A 20,943-nucleotide genomic window follows, 5' to 3' on the forward strand; every position below is an offset into this window, starting at 1 on the left:
TTGAAAGTTTACATGTTTCTTAATAGTTTATGAAAGTTTCAACCATTTTAAAATGGAGTGATGATGGAGGGGTAATATGAATACAATGACTTATTTCTGTGTGAGTGTTGTTTCTAGCCTGCACTGAAATGTTTTGTCGACCTTGCTTCCAATTTCAACCAATCCACCAACTTCACAAGGTCCTTTTTAGAGTTTATGTTCACTGAACTGGGAAGTTGATTTGTAGACGTTTCATCCATAAGTGTCGAAGTGACATCTTCAGAGCTTTGGAGCCTCCTGTGAAGCGCCACTGTACTGCGTCTTCTGGAATTTATTTGGTTCCATTCCTGCTGTTTCCAGTTGCCAGTTCTGGTTGTTCTTTGTAGTGGCTGGTATATTGGGTCCAGGTCTATGTGTTTGTTGATTGAATCCGTGGATGAGTACTATGCTTCTAGAAATTCTCTGGCTGTCCTCTGTTTAGCATGTCCTATGATCATTGTGTTGTCCCAGTCAAATTTGTGGTCCCTTGCCTCTGTATGGCTACTACGGACAGCTGATTGCGCTGCTTAGTGGCTAATTGGTGTTCGTGGACATGGATTGCAAGTTGTCTGCCTGTTTGTGCTATAGTGTTTCATGCAGTCATTGCATGGAATCTTGTAAATTATGTTAGTTTTACACATGATAGGAATAAGGTCTTTTGTCCTGGTGAGTTGTTGTCTGAGCATGGCTGTCGGTTTATGGGCTGTCATGAATCCTGGCTACAACGCACTGCAGCACTCCTGCTCTGTGAAGAGAAGAAGAACACCTCTACAAAGCCTTCGCTAAGAAGGGATTTCCTGCAACTTCATCCACAGATGCATAGCAGATAAACAACGCATCTAGGACATGCCATGACCTAAATCATTGGCCATGCTACCTTACATAAAAAACATTTCGGAATCAACAGCCAGACTTCTCCGACCACTCGGATTCATGACAGCCCATAAATCGACAGCTATGCTCAAACAACAATTCACCAGAACAAAAGGCCTTATCCTATCATGTGCAAGACTAATGTAATTTACAAGATTCCATGCAAAGACTGCATGAAACACTATATAGGACAAACAGGCAGACAACTAGCAATCTGCATCCACGAACACCAACTAGCCACTAAACGTCACAACCAACTGTCCCGAGTAGTCATACGCACAGATGACAAGGACCACAAATTTGACTAGGACAACACAACAACCATAGGACAAGCTAAACAGAGGAAAGCCAGAGAATTTATAGCAGGGTGGCACTCATCCACAGACTCCATTAACAAACACATAGACCTAGACCCAATATACCGACCACTACAACAAACAACTGGAACTGGCAACTGGAAACAGCAGGATCAGAACTAAATTCCAGAAGACACAGTGCAGCAGCACTTTACAGGATATTCCAAAGCATTGAAGATGTTACCTAGACAGGGGATGAAACGTCTGCAACTCACTTCCCAGCTTGGCAAACATACCTAAAACTATAGCAACTGGCACCTGAACTACAAATTTTTACCCAAACCTTGTCCTTTTTAGAATTTTCTTTTCCCTTTTTTGTCTTCCCCTTCTCAGTTTCTGGGAATAGTCTATTGACCAATGTCAACTTTAAGCCCATTAACGCCCATAACTACTGTGGAAAAAGATTTGCTAACCCACGATAGGCCCACAAAAGCAAAATTAGCCAAACTGTACCAAAACACCCAGAATTCCCAAGCAGCTCACAAGCCGAATCAGACAGCATGCAGATCAGAGAATACACTTTAAGCTACCACTAACAATGACAGAGCACCACAGATATCTCAAAGCCCCAAGGGCAGTTTCACATCCCAGCAATACCAAAGCCACACAAAGAGCCGGTTAGACACAGAGGCACCAAAAAGGACATGCTCCAGGAATAGGACAATGGAAGCACCTCACCACTTCAGAGGAGACATTAACACCTACCTGTGAAGAGGAATGGAACAGTTGTTACTGTCAGGATGTTGGATTGTGTGAAGGAACAGAACATTCATCCGTTATTTGTTTTCCAATTAGCATCCTTGCAACTAGATTACTCCACTTCCATAACATTGTAGTTTCCCATTTCTTAATCAGTGTCATTGTGCAGCATTATTATAAAACTGGTCTCATCCTCAGCTCTGGGAAGAGAAATCTGATCTACCTGTACAGATTGTCAGTTCTGTGTCAGCTGGTCTGTTTCTCTTCCAGCGATATCGCTTGTAATAAACTGTCAATTTCTCTTCGAGTGGTGTTTTGTGATCGCTAACCTTTTGGGCAAATTTCTCCAACTGTTTGGCGTTAGTTGGTAGACCCTTTTTTTTCCTCTCTCAACAGGGTAAGCGAACCTCACATTTTAAATTTAACCCGATTGGTATGTGGCGGCCAGCCCTGCCCAGTGGGTCAGACCAGAGAAAGGCTGGATGACTGCGAAGGGTGGCCACAGTTCTGATCTGCAGCAAATTGGCTTCAGCTACTGCAATTTGGAAATTGAATAGTGACTCTAGCTTGTAGAGGTGAGCACTTGACTCCTAAATTGCTGCCAGAACCCAGCCTGTGGAGTTAGTCTGGTAAGCGGCTAAATTAATGATCAAATTTAAGTAATTGGCAGCTGACTGCCACTGCAGTTTCAAATGTGAGTAGTGACTCTGGCTGTGGAGGTGGGTACTTGGCTCCTAAATTGTTAACTGAATTTTAAGCTGCCATGTCTGGGTCTCTGGAGGTCGTCTAGTGGGAAAGTAAGTTAACTGCCAGCCGATAATCCGGTACTAAACAACGTGGACTGGGCTTGTGGAAGTCGTCACCTGTGCTAAATTAATTACCTGAAATTTTTGCAACAAACCTTAATTTGACCCATGCATGATGAACCTTGAGCCAGGGTTTCTGTCACAAACCTGTTCTAGCCAGGAGAAAGACGGTCGCGCAGAGAAAGTTAGGCACAATACGTGGAGAGACCACTGATCAAATTTTCTCTTTACTACTGATAGATCCACAGCTCCAACAACATTGACGGGCCCAGCTGTGTTGTCCTGGCCTGTGGTTTCTAAGTGTTTGTTTTGGGTGTATCTGTGAGTTCTGTGCTTACTGAGTGCTTGCTTTGTCAATTTCAGTTCTCCCACCTGGCTGTGTTCGTTCAGTGTCTAGATTAGAGTGGTGCTGGAAAAGCACAGCAGGTCAGGCAGCATCTGAGGAGCTGGAAAATCGACATTTCGTGCAAAAGCCCTTCATCAGGAATTCTAGACTCTGATCTCCAGCATCTGCAGTCCTCACTTTTGCCCTGTGTTTGTTCAGTGCTTGTGGTCAGTGATGACACGCTTGAGTACCTTTTATTGCCTTACCTGTCAATCACTCACTGCCTGTGTTCTGTTAGCTCTCTATCTCTGTTTTTTTTCCTCAAAACCTAAAATATAGCACTTACAAATCATCCCAAAATGTCCAGGACGCCATGGGGGCACGGACATCAACCGTCCGCGGGGAGATGCCAGCTGTGGGAGCTGGGCAACCCCAACCATGTGGTGAAGAAGGCCCATGGCCGAAAATGATGAAGAGTACCCTGAAAAGGCATGGTAAATATGTAAACTGCAAGAACAAGGTAGGAGATGCTCTTGTTACACCTGGGTCGCCGGCAGACACCATGCTAAAAGATATAGGGGACAGCCGTTACGTTATCCACTTCACAAGGGACATCTACACCTGGTCCCACTGGATCACGGCCATTACAGGGGGGGCATGGGGATTCCTCATGGGACACTATCTACATGTTGCAATGTCTTGCAGAATTTCAGGTCATTGCCAAACATCACCAGCCCCCTGAAGTTAAAGACCACTGCAATAAAACCCCGACTGCGGAGACCCCTACCATCCTGAGCACAGCCCCAGTACCCTACGCCCCGCAATACCCTAAACTTTCCCTACCAGCCCCAGAGCCAGACCCGCTGCTACATGAAGTGGCTGCCTTTGTTACCACGCAGCCCGCAAGAAGCTCGCAGCAGGACACAGCAGCCGCTGGGCAGCCTGACTCACTACCGCTGCCCAACCCAGACAATAACATCAGGCTCACACACAGCACGGCGACTGCCCTGAAAAACCAGGGCACTGAATGCTAACTTCCTCGTATTACGATTGGATCTACTCCCCTTGATAAGTCCTGGACACACGCAGAGGTCCGGGCCATGTTGCAAGTTGCCCCAGACCCATTGAAAAGACCACTCGCATTTTTAATTGGCTGCTACAAATTTCCACCATTTACAACTGTCTGCCACAAGATGTGCAGACCCTGTTACAACTCGCCTATGGAACCCACTGGGCAACCATTCGCCCTACCATTAACTTCTCCACCCAACCCTGGGACACTGCTGCAGACCGGGACAGGTGGCTGGAAAGCACTGGGAAAGAGGCGATAAAAACTATTGCAAGTCAGCACGCAGACTTTGGTGCTTTAACCCGGCATCTGCAGAAAACAGACGAGCCCTGCCAGACTTCATTGCCTGCTTTAGGGAGATCTCTAACTCTTCAGCAGGCATCCCCTAAACAGAGAATGAGAAGCTGGCTGTACAGACTCTCGTCAATTGTATGCTCCCTACATATGCCCATGTATACAAACTACATAACAACCTGACAAACAGTGTCCTGGGGGAAAGCCTCACCAGGCTGCCTATCCTATGGCTGATCCCTTCCCCCATGCCATTGAAACTAACTAGGGCTGCTATGAGAGGAAGGTTTTGCAGGCAGTCTCAATACACCTCTCCAACTCCCCACTGGAAAACCCAATGATGGATGTGGAAGCGGGGTGGGGGGCGGCTCATCTCCTTTCTGGTGGATTCTGGGGCCACCCTCTGTGGAACTTTCCCTAAGCTCCAAGACTGTCCGCACAGTAGGGGATTTCGGGAGTGCCCACGACAGAGCCACTCTCACAACCCGTGAACTTTAGTGTCAGACCAGCCACTGTCCCTGACGCGGCCATCATTTCTGCTACCTGCCCAGTCGCCCCCCTAGGCCGACAGACCTTATACAAACTAAATGCCAGCATTCACTGTTCCCCGGAGGGCCTCACACTGGAAATCCCATGTTGCGGGCGGCAATCACCCGCGGCCCGGAACCCCCTAACCAGAGAAGTCCTGCTACACCTGGTCCTGCCCCACCACCCTACCCACGCTCTTCACGAACCCCTGCTTTCCCTGTTATCAACGGTCCCTTTATCCCCCACTTTATTTTCTTCCGCTGGGTGATACTGACAGGCCGCTTTGTCAGTCAGTTTCACTGTGCAGCTTCCAGCCTGCAGGACCCAGCATCACCATATGCTGCACATGCGGACCCTCATCTCGCTCTCCCCTCCCCGGTAGCACTCACTGGGACCACAGGGAGTGGCAGAGGTACAGCTTGGCAAGGAACAGGCTTCACTGATCTGCAACGGCCCAATGGCTGTTCCGTACATCCCCCTCATTGTTAAGAGCCTGTGGGTCCCTAAGGATTTAGGCCACATGATGGTGCGCCTAAAGGGGCGCCCCCTCCACTTCGCACTCCTCAATCAAGCCCCCACCCCTCTAGTAGAGATTGCCCAGAAGGAGTTCTGTGTGCGCTGTGCTCCTGCAACACTCCCAGCCACTTTATCCAAGCTAGCCCCAGACACTGCCCTCTCCTACGAGAAGCCCCTATTGCTAGCAGATCTCCCATCCTCACAGTGGGCACAACACCCCAACCACGCAGGCCAAGTGAAGTTCGCCCCACCACACATTGTCACACTAAAACAAGAAGCCATCCTGCTGTCTATCCGGCAATACCCACTGACCCCAGCAGCAGCAGAAGGCATCAAGCCGGTGATTGATTCCCTCCTACAGCAGGGTATTCTAGTTTCAACAATCTCTGCAATACACTCATCCTACCCATCCCAAAACCCGGGAGGCCAGGAAAGTAGTGCTTTGTCCAAGATCTCAGAGCTCGTGGTCCCGGACACGAATGCCATCCTCACCAGTATCTCTGTCTCCACCAACTGCATTTCTGTAATTGACCTCTGCTCAGCCTTTTTCTCCATCAAATTGTCCCCTGAGAGTCAGTACCTTTTCACTTTTACGTACGGCGGCTGCCAGTATTACATGGACCAGGCTTCCCCAGGGTTACACAGAGAGGCCCACAATCTATGCCGCTGCAGTACACCTTACCCTCTCTACTTTACACCTGCCATGCAACAGCACCCTCCTGCAGTATGCGGATGATATGTTACTGGCCTCCACCTCTGCGGAATCATGCATGCAGGACACTGTCACATTGCTCAGCTGTCTGGCAGCAGACGGACACAGAATCTCCATCGAAAAGATGCAATTCTGCCAGCACACAGTACAGTACTTGGGGTACAAACTCTCACATGGCCTCAGGGCACTATCCAAAGAAAGAATCGCAGCTATCACTCAGCTCCCCCCCTCCAGCCACAAGAACTCAGCCACAGGCTTTCCTGGGGATGGTGAGTTATTTCAGGCACTGGATCCCAGACCACTGTGCCATTGACCAGCCCCTACGGGAGGCAGCCTCACCAAAAAAGCCCGCAAATGTGACCTGGACACAATAGATGGAATGAGCATTCACTGAATTAAAACAGCAGTTAATCTCTGCTCCTGCCCTGAGGGTCCCAGACGACACTCAGCCCTTCTACCTATATGTTAATGAATCTGAGGGATTTGCATCCGGCATCCTTACACAGCTCCATGGGGATCTCTGGCGCCCTGTTGCTTTCTCCTCTGTACACATACCGCCTGTTATAAGGGGAATGCTGGTGTGTTTGAGAGCTGTGGCAGTGGCCGCAGTAACAGTAGAAAAGGCCACCCCCATCATGCTGGATCATCCATGCACTGACGGATGGCACATTGGCACAGGATGTGGAGCTGTTTGCATTCACTAGGGCTTGGATCATTGCTAAAGGACACAAATCAAACATTTATACTGACTCCAGGTATGCCTTCAGAGTCGTCCATGATCCTGGCACACTCTGGAAACAGAGAGGCTTCATCACGTCAGCAGGGAGGCCACGACAACACGCTGCACAGATTTCCAATCTCCTGGAAGCAGTCCTGTTACCCTCGGCTATAGCAATCATCAAATGCGCAGCCCACACCTCTGGCACTGACCCAGTCACCCTCGGGAATGACTCCGTTGACACAGCAGCCTGGGAAACCGCAATGCACCTCACCACCTACGTCCTGCAGGTCCCCAGAATAGTGAAGGCCCCAGTATTCCCTGACCCAATGGAGGCAGTGCGAGCTGCCCAACAATCTGCTCCACAGCAAGAAAAGGACAGTTGGGCCCACATTGGGGCCACACAATCTCCTTCCCTCAACCTGCTAGTACACCCCGATGGCCGAATCATTTGCCCAAGAGTCCACCTACATGTACTGGCCCTAGCAGCCCACAACATCGGTCACAGTGGCAAGAGAGGTATGATGCACACTGTGAATCTGTCCTGTTATGCACCAGGATTTGCTGCCACTGCCCAAGCCCTGCTCCCACAGTGCCTGCAGAACAATGCAGGAAAGCCTGTTGCCAAATATGACCACCTGCCAGTTCCAGAAGGACCTTTTAGCCATTTACAGATTGACTTCTCACACATGCCCCAAAAATAGGGTTACAAGTACATTCTTGCCATCATAGACATGTTCTCCAAATGGAGGAAAAAGTGATGTCTGCAGATGCTGGAGATCAGAGCTGAAAATGTGTTGCTGGAACAGCGCAGCAGGTCAGACAGCATCCAGGGAACAGGAGAATCGACGTTTCGGGCATTCCTGAAGAAGGGCTTATGCCCGAAATGTCGATTCTCCTGTTCCCTGGATGCTGCCTGACCTGCTGCGCTGTTCCAGCAACACATTTTCAGCTATGTTCTCCAAATGGGTAGAGGCATTTCCCACGAGGAAGGATGATGCATGTACAGTGGTTAACTGCCTCCTAAAGGATGTCATGCCCAGATTTGGAGATCCCGGTTGCATAGAGACAGACAGGGGGACTCACTTCACGGCTAGGCTTACAACTGGCATTAGCGAGGCTCTAGGGATACCATGGTGACACCATATCCCCTACCAACCCCAGTCGTCAGGCATGGTCAAGCAGATGAATGGCACCCTGAAGATCACACTGATAAAAATCACCCAAGAAACAAGACTGACCTGGCCAGATGCCTTGTCACATGCCCTCTATACTATATGTGCACAGGCAAACCGCACGACTGGGCTCACCCCTTTAGAATTACTTATGGAGCGATCTATGCCTACTGCGACCAGACCCCGAAACTCACCACGGACACAGCCCTTCTTCTGACACAGACGCCCAGCTAGATTATGTCCAGGCCCTTAGCAGGAGCATTAGGGTTACACACGATTGGGTCAAGACCGCGTTGCCCACACCCCAATCAGTGCCCATTCATCCATTCTGACCCGGGGACTATGTCATGATAAAATCACTAGAAAAAGATTCTCTCTCCCCTAGGTGGAGAGGCCCGTACCTGATCCTAATAACGACCCTGACTGCTGTGAAACTGGAAGGACGGCCCGAATGGATACATGCCACCCGCTGCAAGAGGGCGCCACAACCTATGAACAGGGACCACACAGAGGAAGACACCACACCAACCACCGAGGATGGATCCAGCTGCTCGTGACAGCCATCGCCATCAGCACCCTTGGCCCGATCTCTCTGATCATCACACTGTGGCTTTCTGGTGAACAGAGACAAGGGACAGCACATTTCATAACCCGCCGTGACTTATGGGCCAACACCTTCCTTAAAATGGCCCAAGAGTATGCTCAGAGATTTAATCAGACCTACTGTTGGTTCTGCACTATGGTCCCTGTCCACTCTCATGGGGGCATTCCCTTCGCCTCAATCCCATTAAATATCTCTGACATGGCAGAATGGTGGCTAGACCCAGACAGATCCCCTGAAGTTACTACATTGACCATGCCCAACTACAGGGACAACAGCCCAGCCCGCTGGAGGTCAGCAGGGTACCACCTGGACAAATTTAAAGGGTGGTTTTACCCGGCCTACAACCTCTCCCATGAACCCCCAGTCCTGACTATTGCTGACACTAACACACAAGGGTAACTGGAGGATTCATCTGTTTAAAAAGCACACAGCCATCTGGACGGGAGGCTGGCTGGAGCCGGTGCACTAACACCCTGCTCCTAACTCCTGCAGCATGTCGATCCACTGCAGAAGGCAAGCATTTTAAACCTACAGGTCCTCAACAGGACCAGCGAGAACACCACCTTCCTCACCATCTCAACAGGGACCCAGACCCACCATCTCTGGACCTACAACGGCACCTATTTTATCTGTGGCCGCAAAGCCTACCCCTGGTTGCCGTTATCCTGGACTGGGAGCTATTATGTCAGGTACACCGTACCATTCATGTATCACTCCCAATCCCCTCCCTTCCCAAAGCCCATGACCTGCAGTAGATGTGACCACGCTGCCTTTAAGCAGCTCTCTACTTTATGTCGCCCCACTCTGCAACCCTACAGTTACAGATAGAAGCCCACAAACTCACCGCCACACTGGAGGAGGTGGCAAGCTCCACAGCAGATGCACTCGCCCAGCTGAATGCAGAGACTGTGGCTCTGCAGAACAGGATGGCCCTGGACTATCTGCTCGCTGTGAAAGGGGGCACATGTGCCCTCATTGGTGCTGACTGCTGCACTTACATTCCTGACCCCAGCGAAAATATCGCAGACCTGGCCCAACATATCCGGCAGGCAGCTTCTATCCTGCATGATCAGAACTCCTGTGGGACCTATGGGATGGGGCACAGCCCTACTGCAGGGACTGATAGCCCTCATTGCTACCTTTGCTGGCCTTATAGTGCTAGCCATGGCCATCTGATTGTGCTGCTCACACTTATGTGCAATCCTGTTACCCTCTGCCCCCCTCACCACTCAGCTCGCACAGATACACTGGGAGAACATTCCTGCCCCTGGGATAGCCTCTGCTGGGCCAGACTCGGACACTGAGAGCTACCTGTCCAATACGGAGCCCCCGCCACCCGACAATCCCCCTGACTCCGGCTACATTGCCCCCTTCTTGTCCCTTCCCTAAGCAAAACAAAAAAAAAGGGGAATTGTGGGAAAAGATTTGCTAACCCACGATGGGCCCACAAAAGCAAAATCGGCCAAACTGTACCAAAACACCCAGAATTTCCAAGCAGCTCACAAACTGAATCAGACAGCATGCAGACAAGAGAATACACTTTAAGCTCACACTAACAATGACAGAGCACCACAGACACTTCAAAACCCCAAGGGCAGTTTCACAACCCAGCAATATCAAAGCCACATAAAGAGCCGGTCAGACACAGAGGCACCGACAAGGACATGCTCCAGGAACAGGACAGTGAAAGCACCTCACCAATTCAGAGGAGATATTACCACCTACTTGTGAAGAGGAATGGAACTACCAATACTGTCGGGATGTTGCATTGTGTGAAGGGACAGGACATTCATCTGATATTTGTTTTCCAATTAGCATCCTTGCAAATTACTCCATTTCCAGATACATTGTAGTTTCCCATTTCTTAATCAGTGTCATTGTGCAGCATTATTATAAAACTGGTCTCATCCTCAGCTCTGGGAACAGAAATCTGATCTACCTGTACAGACTGTCAGTTTTGTGTCAGCTGGTCTGTTTCTCTTCCAGCAATATCGCTTGTAATAAACTGTTTGTCAATTTCACTTCAAGCTGTGTTTTGTGATCTCTAACCTATTGGGCAAATTTCTCTGACAGCTACACTTAGACCCTGTTTCCTGTCTTAGACAGCCCCTTCCAAACCAACAACTACTACTATTGAGAAGACCAAGGGCAACAGATACATGGGAACACCAGCACCTGTAAGTTTTCTCCCCAATCAGTCACCATTCAGTTTGGAAATATTGTGCTTCATTGACACAAAGTAAAAATCTTAGAACTCCCTTCTTAACAGTACTATGGGTGCATCTACATCATATGGTCTGCAATGGTTCAAGATCAGCTCACAAACACGTCTCAAGGTTAACTAGGGAAGGGTGATAAATACTGGCCTAGCCAGTGAAACCCACATACCCTGAATGAATACAGAAAAAGCCTCCATTCCATTCACCCATCTTCTCCCTCGCAAATTAATCTCTTCCAATGATGCCATTTTCCATACTAATGCTTCCAATATCACAATCAGTCTTTTTACTTCATCTGAGGATTCCCTCTCTTGATGGTATTTCATGCATTTCAGCTTTCACCTTGCTCTTATCTCCCAGCACCAGTCTGCGAGATATAATTGAGAAATAATGGAAACTTTTAAGTAATACATATTGACAATTTTAATTTTCCGATGGATTGGAGAAATCAAATTGGCAAATAAAGTCTAGAAGATATGTTTATGGAATACATTCAGGACAATTTCTTAGTATAATTCATTCTTGGACCAAATACATGAGACATGTTAATATGTAACAAGTTAGGATTTATCAATTACCTCATAATCATGATGTTATGGACCAGGCCAGGCCCCCTCAAAACATTTTACAAAGGTAGCTTAGACCCTAACATTTTCTTATTTTAAAGGTAGATGTGAAGTGGATATTCCAGGTGGGATGCAGCTGGTCAAACCACTCAGCTTGAAGCAAATCAGAAATTATTTAAACACTACAGTTGAAACATGAACAAAAGAAAGCAGAATTTAGAATAACTTAACCAACCCAGTACAGCAACTTAACTAAGGAACTGTTTCAATCCAGTAATATCCCATAAACATACCCCTTCGCACAAAAAGTATATTCAAACACAGATTCTTATCGGCAGGAGGGAACAACATCCAAAGAGACTTCAGAGAGAAAGTCAAGCAGGAATCATTTGCTGAAGCTTGCAAACTTCCTAGACACCAGCATATTTAGACTGGCACAGCTAAATCAAACCAGAAAAAAACCTGAACTGGGAGATATCTGGCCGGCATGGACGGGTTGGACTGAAGGGTCTGTTTCCATGCTGTACATCTCTATGACCTGACCACTCCCTTGCCATTGTTTAACTAGGCTCTTCCTAGACACCTCAGCACCTCTGCCTTTATGACCTCTCTTTAAAAAAAGCCCAAGGACAAAATAACCTTATTAAAGTGACAGCATCGTCATAATGATATACTTTTACATTCAGTTTGAAAGCAAGAAATGTAGGTCCTAAACCAGTGTCTTAAACTTAAATAAAGCTAATGGCAAGAGTATGCAGTCAATAGTTGCCTCAAATCTACTAGGAGAAATAGATTTAAATGTAAGATGAGAGAGAAGCAGATGTTTATAGAGATTATTAAGACTAATGTAATGTGAGAGTGTTCAGGGGTGCAGTGTAAATTTGCAATCGGCACATGATCCCACCAGACTTGTGGTGCTTGGGTCCCTTTGAGAAACTATTACACTTGCTCCCACTGCCCTTGCTTATGACTTGACAGTCAGGACTGACATGAGTTCAAGGATACTGCAAGGTTTGGGACTCCTATCCTTTGATATCCCCACAGGAACAGAGGATGGATTAAGAGTTGCAGTGAGAGCAAAGATTCTGAAGGAGGTAAATTGTCCACTTTTGCTGAGAGTGCTGTTACTCCAAAGTGTAAATTTAATACTTGAAATTGCTCTTCAAAGCCATCTGCATGCGAAAGGGCTGGTTATGATGGGAGGAAGTCAAAGATAACAGTTAAGGTAACAGTGGAATGACCTGTTTCTGATCAGTTTTACTTGTGTTTTCAGTTCCTTCTCTTTATTTTCTTTTTAGTTCACCTAGACTTAGAAGGTTGATCAGTGGAATAGCTCTTAAACTGAGATTCTGACTCAGTGAGCACATCCTGGTCCAGACTCCAACCCAATCAATATTGGCTTGGACTGTCAGAAGTCATGCTCAGACAAACACCCTGCTAACTAAGTGATTCCATTTTGTGACTGCTGACCTGTGTCAATATTCTTCTGTTATTGTTGATTAAAATTTAGATTAAATTTCATATATGCTATTAAGAAATCATAAAATATTTATTTTTGAAGTACTTAATGTAAATAGACTTATTGCAAGATTTATATTTGTTAGATTGTTAGTTTTTGTCGAACCCTCACCTATGTTTATTTAGAAAGCTTCGCTATTTCTATTGTAATTGCTCTTTCTATTAGAATAATATTGCTTTTTTGGTATTATGAGGCCTGTTTTTTATCTTCAAATATCTTGAGGCCTCAGAGTGTCATAATCCAACCCCATGACTGCTCCATCAATTTTGAACAGTGTTAAAAAATCTTTCATTTCCTTCATTCTTCAGTTCTGAATAAAGGTTGCCTCAAAATTATATACTAACTCTGTTTGTCCCCACAAATGCTGTCTAACCTGTGAAGTATTTCCAGCATTTATTTTTATGTAACATTACCACATTGTTATTTTAGCATCTTGCTATGCTCAACTTGTTTGCCACATTTACGATGCAACAGAATGCCATATAAGCATAATAGCACACGTTGAATGAAATCCCAAAATCTTCTGTCTGTGTTTAAACAGCAATAGGTGGTGTTGGGCCAATTAGAGATCAAAAAGGGGATTTACCAAAAGAGACGGGGGCATGGCTGAGCTATTGAATAATTCTTAGTGTTTAACAAAAAAGAGGAGGATGCAGCCCAGGGAATGGTGATAGAGGAGGAAACTCTGTCACTAGAAGTGTTCAAAATTGATAAAGAAGAAGTCCGAATAGATTTTTGGTCCTTAAAGTTAGCAAGGAACCAGGACCAGATGAGATGGCTCCACAGATTTTGAAGAATATGAGAATAAAGAATTATGGAGGCACTGGCCAGAATCCTTCTATCTTTTACTGGACTTTGGACAGGTGCCAGAAGGGACTGGAGAATTGCAAACACGACAATGCAAACATGACAGCCTTATGCAAGGGAGATTATATCCCAGCAATCCTAGACCAATTAGTTCAGGTTTGTTAGTGGGGAAACCATTGGAAACAATTATTCAGGATAGAATCAGTAGTCACATGGAAAAAGGTGTGTTGATTAGGAAGATTCAGCACAATTTTCTAAAGGGAAAAATCATATTTAACTAACTTGGAGTTTGTTGAAGGGGTCACAAAAAGGGTCAATGAGGAAGCCACTTATGCTGTGGTATACATAGATTTCCAGAATAATAGAATTGTGAGGAAACTTGTTAAAAAAGGGACTGTGACAATGTGGATACAAAAGTAATTGAGTGATAGGAAGTAGACAGCAATGATCAATTGATATTTTTCAGGTTAGAGAAAGGCCTGTAGCGGAGTTCCCCAGTATCATAGAATCCCTACAGTGTGGAAACAGGCCCTTCAGCCTAACAAGTCCACACTGACCTTCCGAAGAGTATCCCATCCAAATCTGTTCCCCATACTCTATTACTCTACATTTACCCCTGACTAATGCTTCTAACCTACATATCCCTGAAAATTATGGGCAATTTAGATAGCGAATTCACATAACCTGCTCATCTTTGAGCTGTGGGAGGAAACCAGAGCACTCGGAGGAAACCTACGCAGATACAGGGAGAATGTGTAAACTCCACACAGACAGACGCCCAACGCAGGAATTGAACCCAGGTCCCTGGCACTGTGAGGCAGCAGTGCTAACCACTGAGCCACAGGGGTTAGTATTACTTTTCCAGGTGTACATTAATGATCCAGATCTTGGTGTGCAGGGAACAATGTCCAAGTTTTCAGATGACAATAAACTGGAAGAATTGTAAATTGTGAAGATAATAATGTAGAATCCAAAAAGATGCTGACAAGTTGGAGGAGTTGGCAGATAGGTGGCAGATGAGATTCAATGCAGAGAAGTGTGAGGTGCTGAACTTTGGTCAGCAGAACACTGAGAGTCAATATAAAAAGGGGATACAATTCTAAAGGGAGTACAGGAGCAGGGAAACTATTTGTATATGTACACAGATCATTAAAGGTGGCAGGGCACTTGGAGAGAGCAGCAAATAAAGATTACAGTGTTCTTGACTTTATTAATAGGGGTTTAGAATACACGAGCAAGGAGGTGATGTTGGACTTGTATAAGACACTTGTTAGACCTCAGCTGGAATAATGTGTACAGATGAGGGGGCACAACATTATAGAAAAGATACAAATGCATTGGAGAGAGTGTAGAAACAGTTGACCAGAATGCTTTCGGGAATGAGAAACGTTAGTTGTAAAGATAGATTGAAGAAGTTTGGACTGTTCCCTCTGGAGAGAAAGTTGAGAGAAGGTTTGATTGAGATGTTCAAAATCATAGTGGGCTGGACAGAGTAGATATAGGTGAAGTTTTTTCTGCTTGTAAAAAATACAAGAATGAGAAGGCACAGATTTAAAATGATGTGCAAATGAAGCAGGGGCAATATGAGCAAAAACTGTCAGTAAATAATCATTTCTAAGTTATTTACAAATTATTTAGCTACTCTTCCCTACCCTAAAGAAGGATTATTCTGGAACTCTACCAAACCTCGCAATCAGTAGTCAGCCAGCTGCTTGAAAACAAGTAAAATCAAGAGATCAAGATTGAAAGGAACAATAGATGACTCATCATTAGACCATTAAACTTCCAGTAAATTAATATGCCACATTAAATAAAAGCAAGTTCAAGTGCTTTTATAATTTGTACCTTATGCGTGAAGCTCTGCATAGTTACATCATCTGGAAATATTCACTGTCTAGGTTCATTTGAAGGATAGCAAGTTGGGTGAGTTTCTGAAGAGAAATGGCAAGAATGTAGTGGGGAAAAAAAACTACTTAAACAATAGCTGTGTTGAAGCTGAGTCATTCAAGAGACTAACAATTGATGTTTTTAATGCTCATGAATCATGTGGAAGCTAAATATATTTTATGTTGGCTTAAATTTCTTCAAAGAATTTACACTAGAATCACAGAATCATGACAATACAGTAAAAAGACCATTATACCATCAAATCCATTCCAGCTCTTTGCATGACCAATTTATCACATCCCACTCTGCAGTCATTTCCTGTATCCCTTAACTCTTCATTATGCTGATTCTTATCCAATTCCCTTTTGAAAGTCTTGAGTAAATCTCCCTGCACTGTTTTCTCACTGCATTCAGATCCTATCTACTTACTAGCTGAAAAACACTTCCATTGTGTCATTTTCTTTCATTTGTCAATCACCTTAAATCTATGTTCTTTGATTCTCAACTGCTCAACATTCTTTTTCTCTCTACCTATTCTGTCCACGCCTATCATAATTTTTAACCCTTCCATCATATCTCCTGAATACACTTCAGAAATATTGGAACATATGGCTTAGAAACAGAAATAGGCCTAAGAACTTGCTCCCACCATTTAATAAGGTTATGGTTAAGCTAATTGTGGTCTCAATTCCACCCTTCTGAAGAAATGCTACTTCTTTTTTGCTCTAGGGCCCATTTTCCACATTGTTGCCAGAGAGGAGGGCGAGCATATGACTCAGACTCCACTGATCATTGCAACCCACATTTTAGCAAACCCCAGTTTTACTATTTCATACTTGACATTAAAATAAGTTGTCCATTATGATTTTCTCTATAGTCTGTCACCTCTCTAATAAATAAAATGCAACGAATCATATGCCTCATAAATGAGGACAGCACTGAATGAATACAAGCCATCTAAAAATGATAGAATGTCAGAATTCAGTCCTTTCAGAGTGACATTATTGGAAGGTTTGAACTTGGCAGTCTTGTGGTAGCTACAGTACCACACGAGATAGATATATCCAATTAGATATCTACTGGAATTTTTAAAGTGGTTTGTTGAGATAGTGCAAATTAAAAGACATTGTTAATTATTGCCACTTTATCTTCTAATCACAACTGGAGTGATATAGGGGTGGAAGTCAGTGGGCATGAAGACATTGACTGAGAATACAAGGAAACAATTATCCACGGTGCGTAGAAACTTAGAGACAGGTTCAGGACAAGTTTGTCCAACTGTTCCATAGATTATGGTTGATCTATTGTTAAACTCCATTTATCCATCTTTGTTTGACATTACTTGATCCTATCAATTTTACGTCTTAAAATATTTAAAAGGTTCCAGAATCCAATTTATCTTCCCTGTGTCCCTCTCACGTTCAGGTTAAATTATGAAACTACTGTTCTTGAAACACAGGAGACAGAGTAGAGATTTGATAGAGGAGTACATGATGATGACAAGTTCACATAAAGGACACAAAGAAAAGCTGGTCTTCTTCAAAAGTACAAGGAATTGACGATGCAAATTTAAGGTTTGGGTAAGAAATACAATGGGATGTGAGGATGCTTCTTTTACTGTTAGAGAAGGGTAATGACATGGAACTAACTGACTTCAAGAGTGGTTGAAGAAGAAATGATAATTTTAAAATAAAATTGGATGAACACTTATGGAAAATAAACTTCCAGAGCGATGGGGATAGGATGGGAATATGGGACTGACTGAATCACTCTGAAGTTAGTCAGCATTGACTAGACAGATCCAATTACCTCCTTCTGTGCCATTATAACTATGTGACTCAATGACTCTAGATTATGTTTTGTCTCCCTGGTACCCATGATTATACTGACAGTATGTCATTCAGCAGATCTGGTTGTGGATACCTTCTTGCTTGTCCAACTCATGGTAGTGTAGTTGTGAGTTATTCTGATGAATAGTTAGCAGTAGCCTAACAGAAAGCATTGCATTTAAATCGGAAATGGAGATCATACAGGCTCAGCAACGTTTGTTGCAATTATCGACTGATTTGTGAGGTGATAATCATTTCTTCTGCCAACTCCCATACATGGCCATTACAGAAGCTGCTCCTGGACTAATCCAAACATACCACTAGAAGAGGACATTCCTCTCATGATAATTGTTGATTTTTGGGAGCATAAAAATTTGGTGTCCATTTATCAATTTATAAATCTCACTTTGGTTAATTGAAGAAAACTAAATTGAGCTGAAGCCAGCAATAATGAGAGTCTGGGGTTCAAACTTTTCATACTAATATGGAGGAAATCATGAGAGGTGCTTCTGTCTTGTTTAAGACTTAAATACAAATGGCTTGATTGCAGATGGCACTGATTGTGCAATGTAGTCACTAGAAAACTTCATTGTAAACGCTTGTTGGTCAAATCAAATTATAGCATCTTCTTATAGAACAGACTGCTCAATATAGTCTCTATGTTGAAGGCCTGTATTTTCAAACAATCTGTTGGAGGGGTGAGCATGTTTATGACTTCCGATCAGCTGCTCTTTCATTACAATAGTTTATAGTCCATTTTGTTGAAAGCGGTTTGACGAGTATTGATGTAATGTAATTTACTGTAAGGCCAGGATTGTCTTTTCTTGTCCTGAGGCCCAAATGGAGGGGATGCTTACTAGACTGGAATTAGAAGAACAGCAAAAGTGAATTGTCCTGAATAGCTTTAGGAGGACACAGAGGTAGAACGGTTCAAAGCTGTGCAGGGATGATGTTGAAATTAGGCATGTTTAAAAATGGGGAATGATTGGAGGTTAATGAGGACAGGGTTGGCAGCAATATTTAGAAATATTCAGGCACAGATTTGACATCGTATAAATGTATTCGGGTAGAATCTGGGAAACTGACAAGAAGAGCTAAAGAAGCTTTTTTGCTTTGAGAGTCTGGATGAATAATTACTTGATCTGGGCGTATATGATACTAAATGTTTATTTCTATATTTAAACGTGAGTATAACTTTAGGCTAGAATTACATTTGGAAAATATTAATGAGACCATAATTATATACTCTGGGTTGTATACCTGCATATATGAATGTCTGATGAAACGGAAATAGGTTAGTTTTTTTAGTCATTCATTGAATTAGGGTTTTGCCCATCACTAATTGCTCGGAGGGCAGTTCAGTGTCAACCATGTTTCTGGAATCACATGTAGGCCAGTCCAGGTAAGGATTCCAGTTTCCTTTGCTAAAGGACATGAATGAACCAGATGGGTTTTTCTGACAAGCAGCATTGGATCTATGGTCATCATTAGACTCTTATTCCATAATTTTTCCAGATTTCCATATTGATAAATACAATTTCTGGAATATTTATTTCAAGATAAATACAGGTGTTATTGATTCCTTCTGTGATCCAAATTGGCTGAATAGCCTCCTTCTGCATTGTAACAATTCTATGATTTTGTAATTTAATCCACTTTATGTCAGAGAATAGAAATTTGCAAACTCCTGTGATGTTAATAGACAGACATTTATACTGTAGAATTTACAATAGGTAGAGTAAATGTGTAAGATCATTAGCTTTGTTTTCAATTTAGAGGAATATAGGATGAGACAGAATTGTTGTAAAATGTCGTTCAGATGTTTTTTCAATTCAGTTCAGAAGACACCAGTGTTTAATTTTTGAAGCAGCTCAGAGAAGAAGCTACCTCACTAGAAAGGTTTAGCCTGTAAAACTTGCAAGCTAGCAATGATTGGTAGAAATCTATCAGTAATTAGAACTAAGAAAACGTACACTCTCATGTTTGTGGAAAAGTTCATGTCAGTAGATTTGTCTCCACAATCCAGGCCAGGAAATGTCACTGTCGGTTCAATAGAGTCCTACAGGAGCTGAGATATAAGGGGTGTTTCTCTGGGCTTGAGTCTCTGTAATGGATAGTATTGCCATATAGATTGAAACATTGTTTTTTGGTGTATTTCAGATCATCTTTTTACTGTTGTTTAGGTTTAGATAGTTATTTTCATCTCTCTTGCATAATCAAATTCTGTTTGTTGTTAAAGAAAATCTACAGCCACATATGTCTATGATCAACCACCATGTTGATTAAGTAAACTAAAAATAACTACCAATCTAGATCTCATTCTGGGATCTAACTTGATTACTTCCAAAAAACTTAACGATGCTGGAATTTTATTTTCAAAGAGGTTTACTAATGTTCATATCATTCTGCTTTAGAGTCATGTTGCAATTGGACCAGTGCTGGGCTTTTGTGATGCAAAGATAGTATCCATACCACTAAGCCAGGAGGCCTGGGTTCAAGTCCCACCTGATTCAGAGATGTGTCATAACATTTCTGAACTGCTTGATTAAAATATATCTATGATTGTGCCAGTTTGAGCACAATACATGGGATTTGCACTTTAGGATTATTTCATGCTGGGGACTAGATAACATCAAAAAACTGGATCTCTAAAATTTTTGAGCAGCCTTTCCCACTCACCTGTCCTATAAACCATATGACTATAAAAAAAAGGAACAAATGTAGGCCATTCAGTCTCTCGATACTACTCCAATATTCAATAGGATCATAGCTGCTCCAACATTCTTCAAGTCCACTTTCTGCGTATTCCCCATAACACTTGATTCCTCTACTGATCAAGAATATCCTATCTTATCCATAAAAATACTCAAGGACTGTGCCACAATACAACCCTCAGAGAAATTCCTTCTCATCTTGGTCTTAAATTAGTGCCCTTTTATTCTGAGACTATGCTTTCTGGTCCTAGACTCTCCCACGAGGAGAACCTTCTCTGAACTGCCTCCAATGAAATGAGATTTTTTCCCTTAAATAAGGGACCAAAACTGCTCAGTGCTCCAGATGCAGTCTCACCAGCACCTTGTACAGTTGCAGTAAGACTTTCCTACTTTTATACTCTAACTTCATTGAAACAAGGGACAACACATTTTTTTTTTGTTTTATTTCTCCATTTCTCTTTTGAATTAAAGTTCACCTTTTCTTTGTCTGTAGTGGGGGAAGGCAGTTGCAGCAGTGGCAGCGAGGTCAGTCTGGGTGTCCATTTCTTGTGGCCATTGTGGCTGAAGCTTTATTGCAAGCTTCATTGTTGGTGGTTCTGGTCTGTTCCTCCTGGTGGTGGTACGGCAATTTCAGTGATTGCCTTCGTGATGGCGACATGGTGGTTCCGTTTCATTCCTTGTGCCTTATGGCAGTAAAGTCACAGCTTCAGGT

At 43.8% G+C, this 20,943-nt stretch overlaps 1 protein-coding gene across 1 annotated transcript in view; it reads right to left on the reverse strand.

The window, feature by feature from the left end:
* zcchc4 (zinc finger, CCHC domain containing 4) overlaps positions 1-20,943 on the reverse strand; it is a 117,507-nt gene that overhangs the window by 93,889 nt on the left and 2,675 nt on the right. The window contains exons 2-3 of the mRNA XM_043693657.1: positions 15,647-15,732; positions 11,079-11,276 (exon numbers count right to left, since the gene is read on the reverse strand). Coding sequence (XP_043549592.1) covers positions 11,079-11,235 — 157 coding nt within the window. The 5' untranslated portion in view covers positions 11,236-11,276; positions 15,647-15,732. The remainder of the gene's footprint in view (positions 1-11,078; positions 11,277-15,646; positions 15,733-20,943) is intronic.

Source organism: Chiloscyllium plagiosum, chromosome 1, assembly GCF_004010195.1.
Source record: "Chiloscyllium plagiosum isolate BGI_BamShark_2017 chromosome 1, ASM401019v2, whole genome shotgun sequence".
NCBI lineage: Eukaryota > Metazoa > Chordata > Chondrichthyes > Orectolobiformes > Hemiscylliidae > Chiloscyllium > Chiloscyllium plagiosum.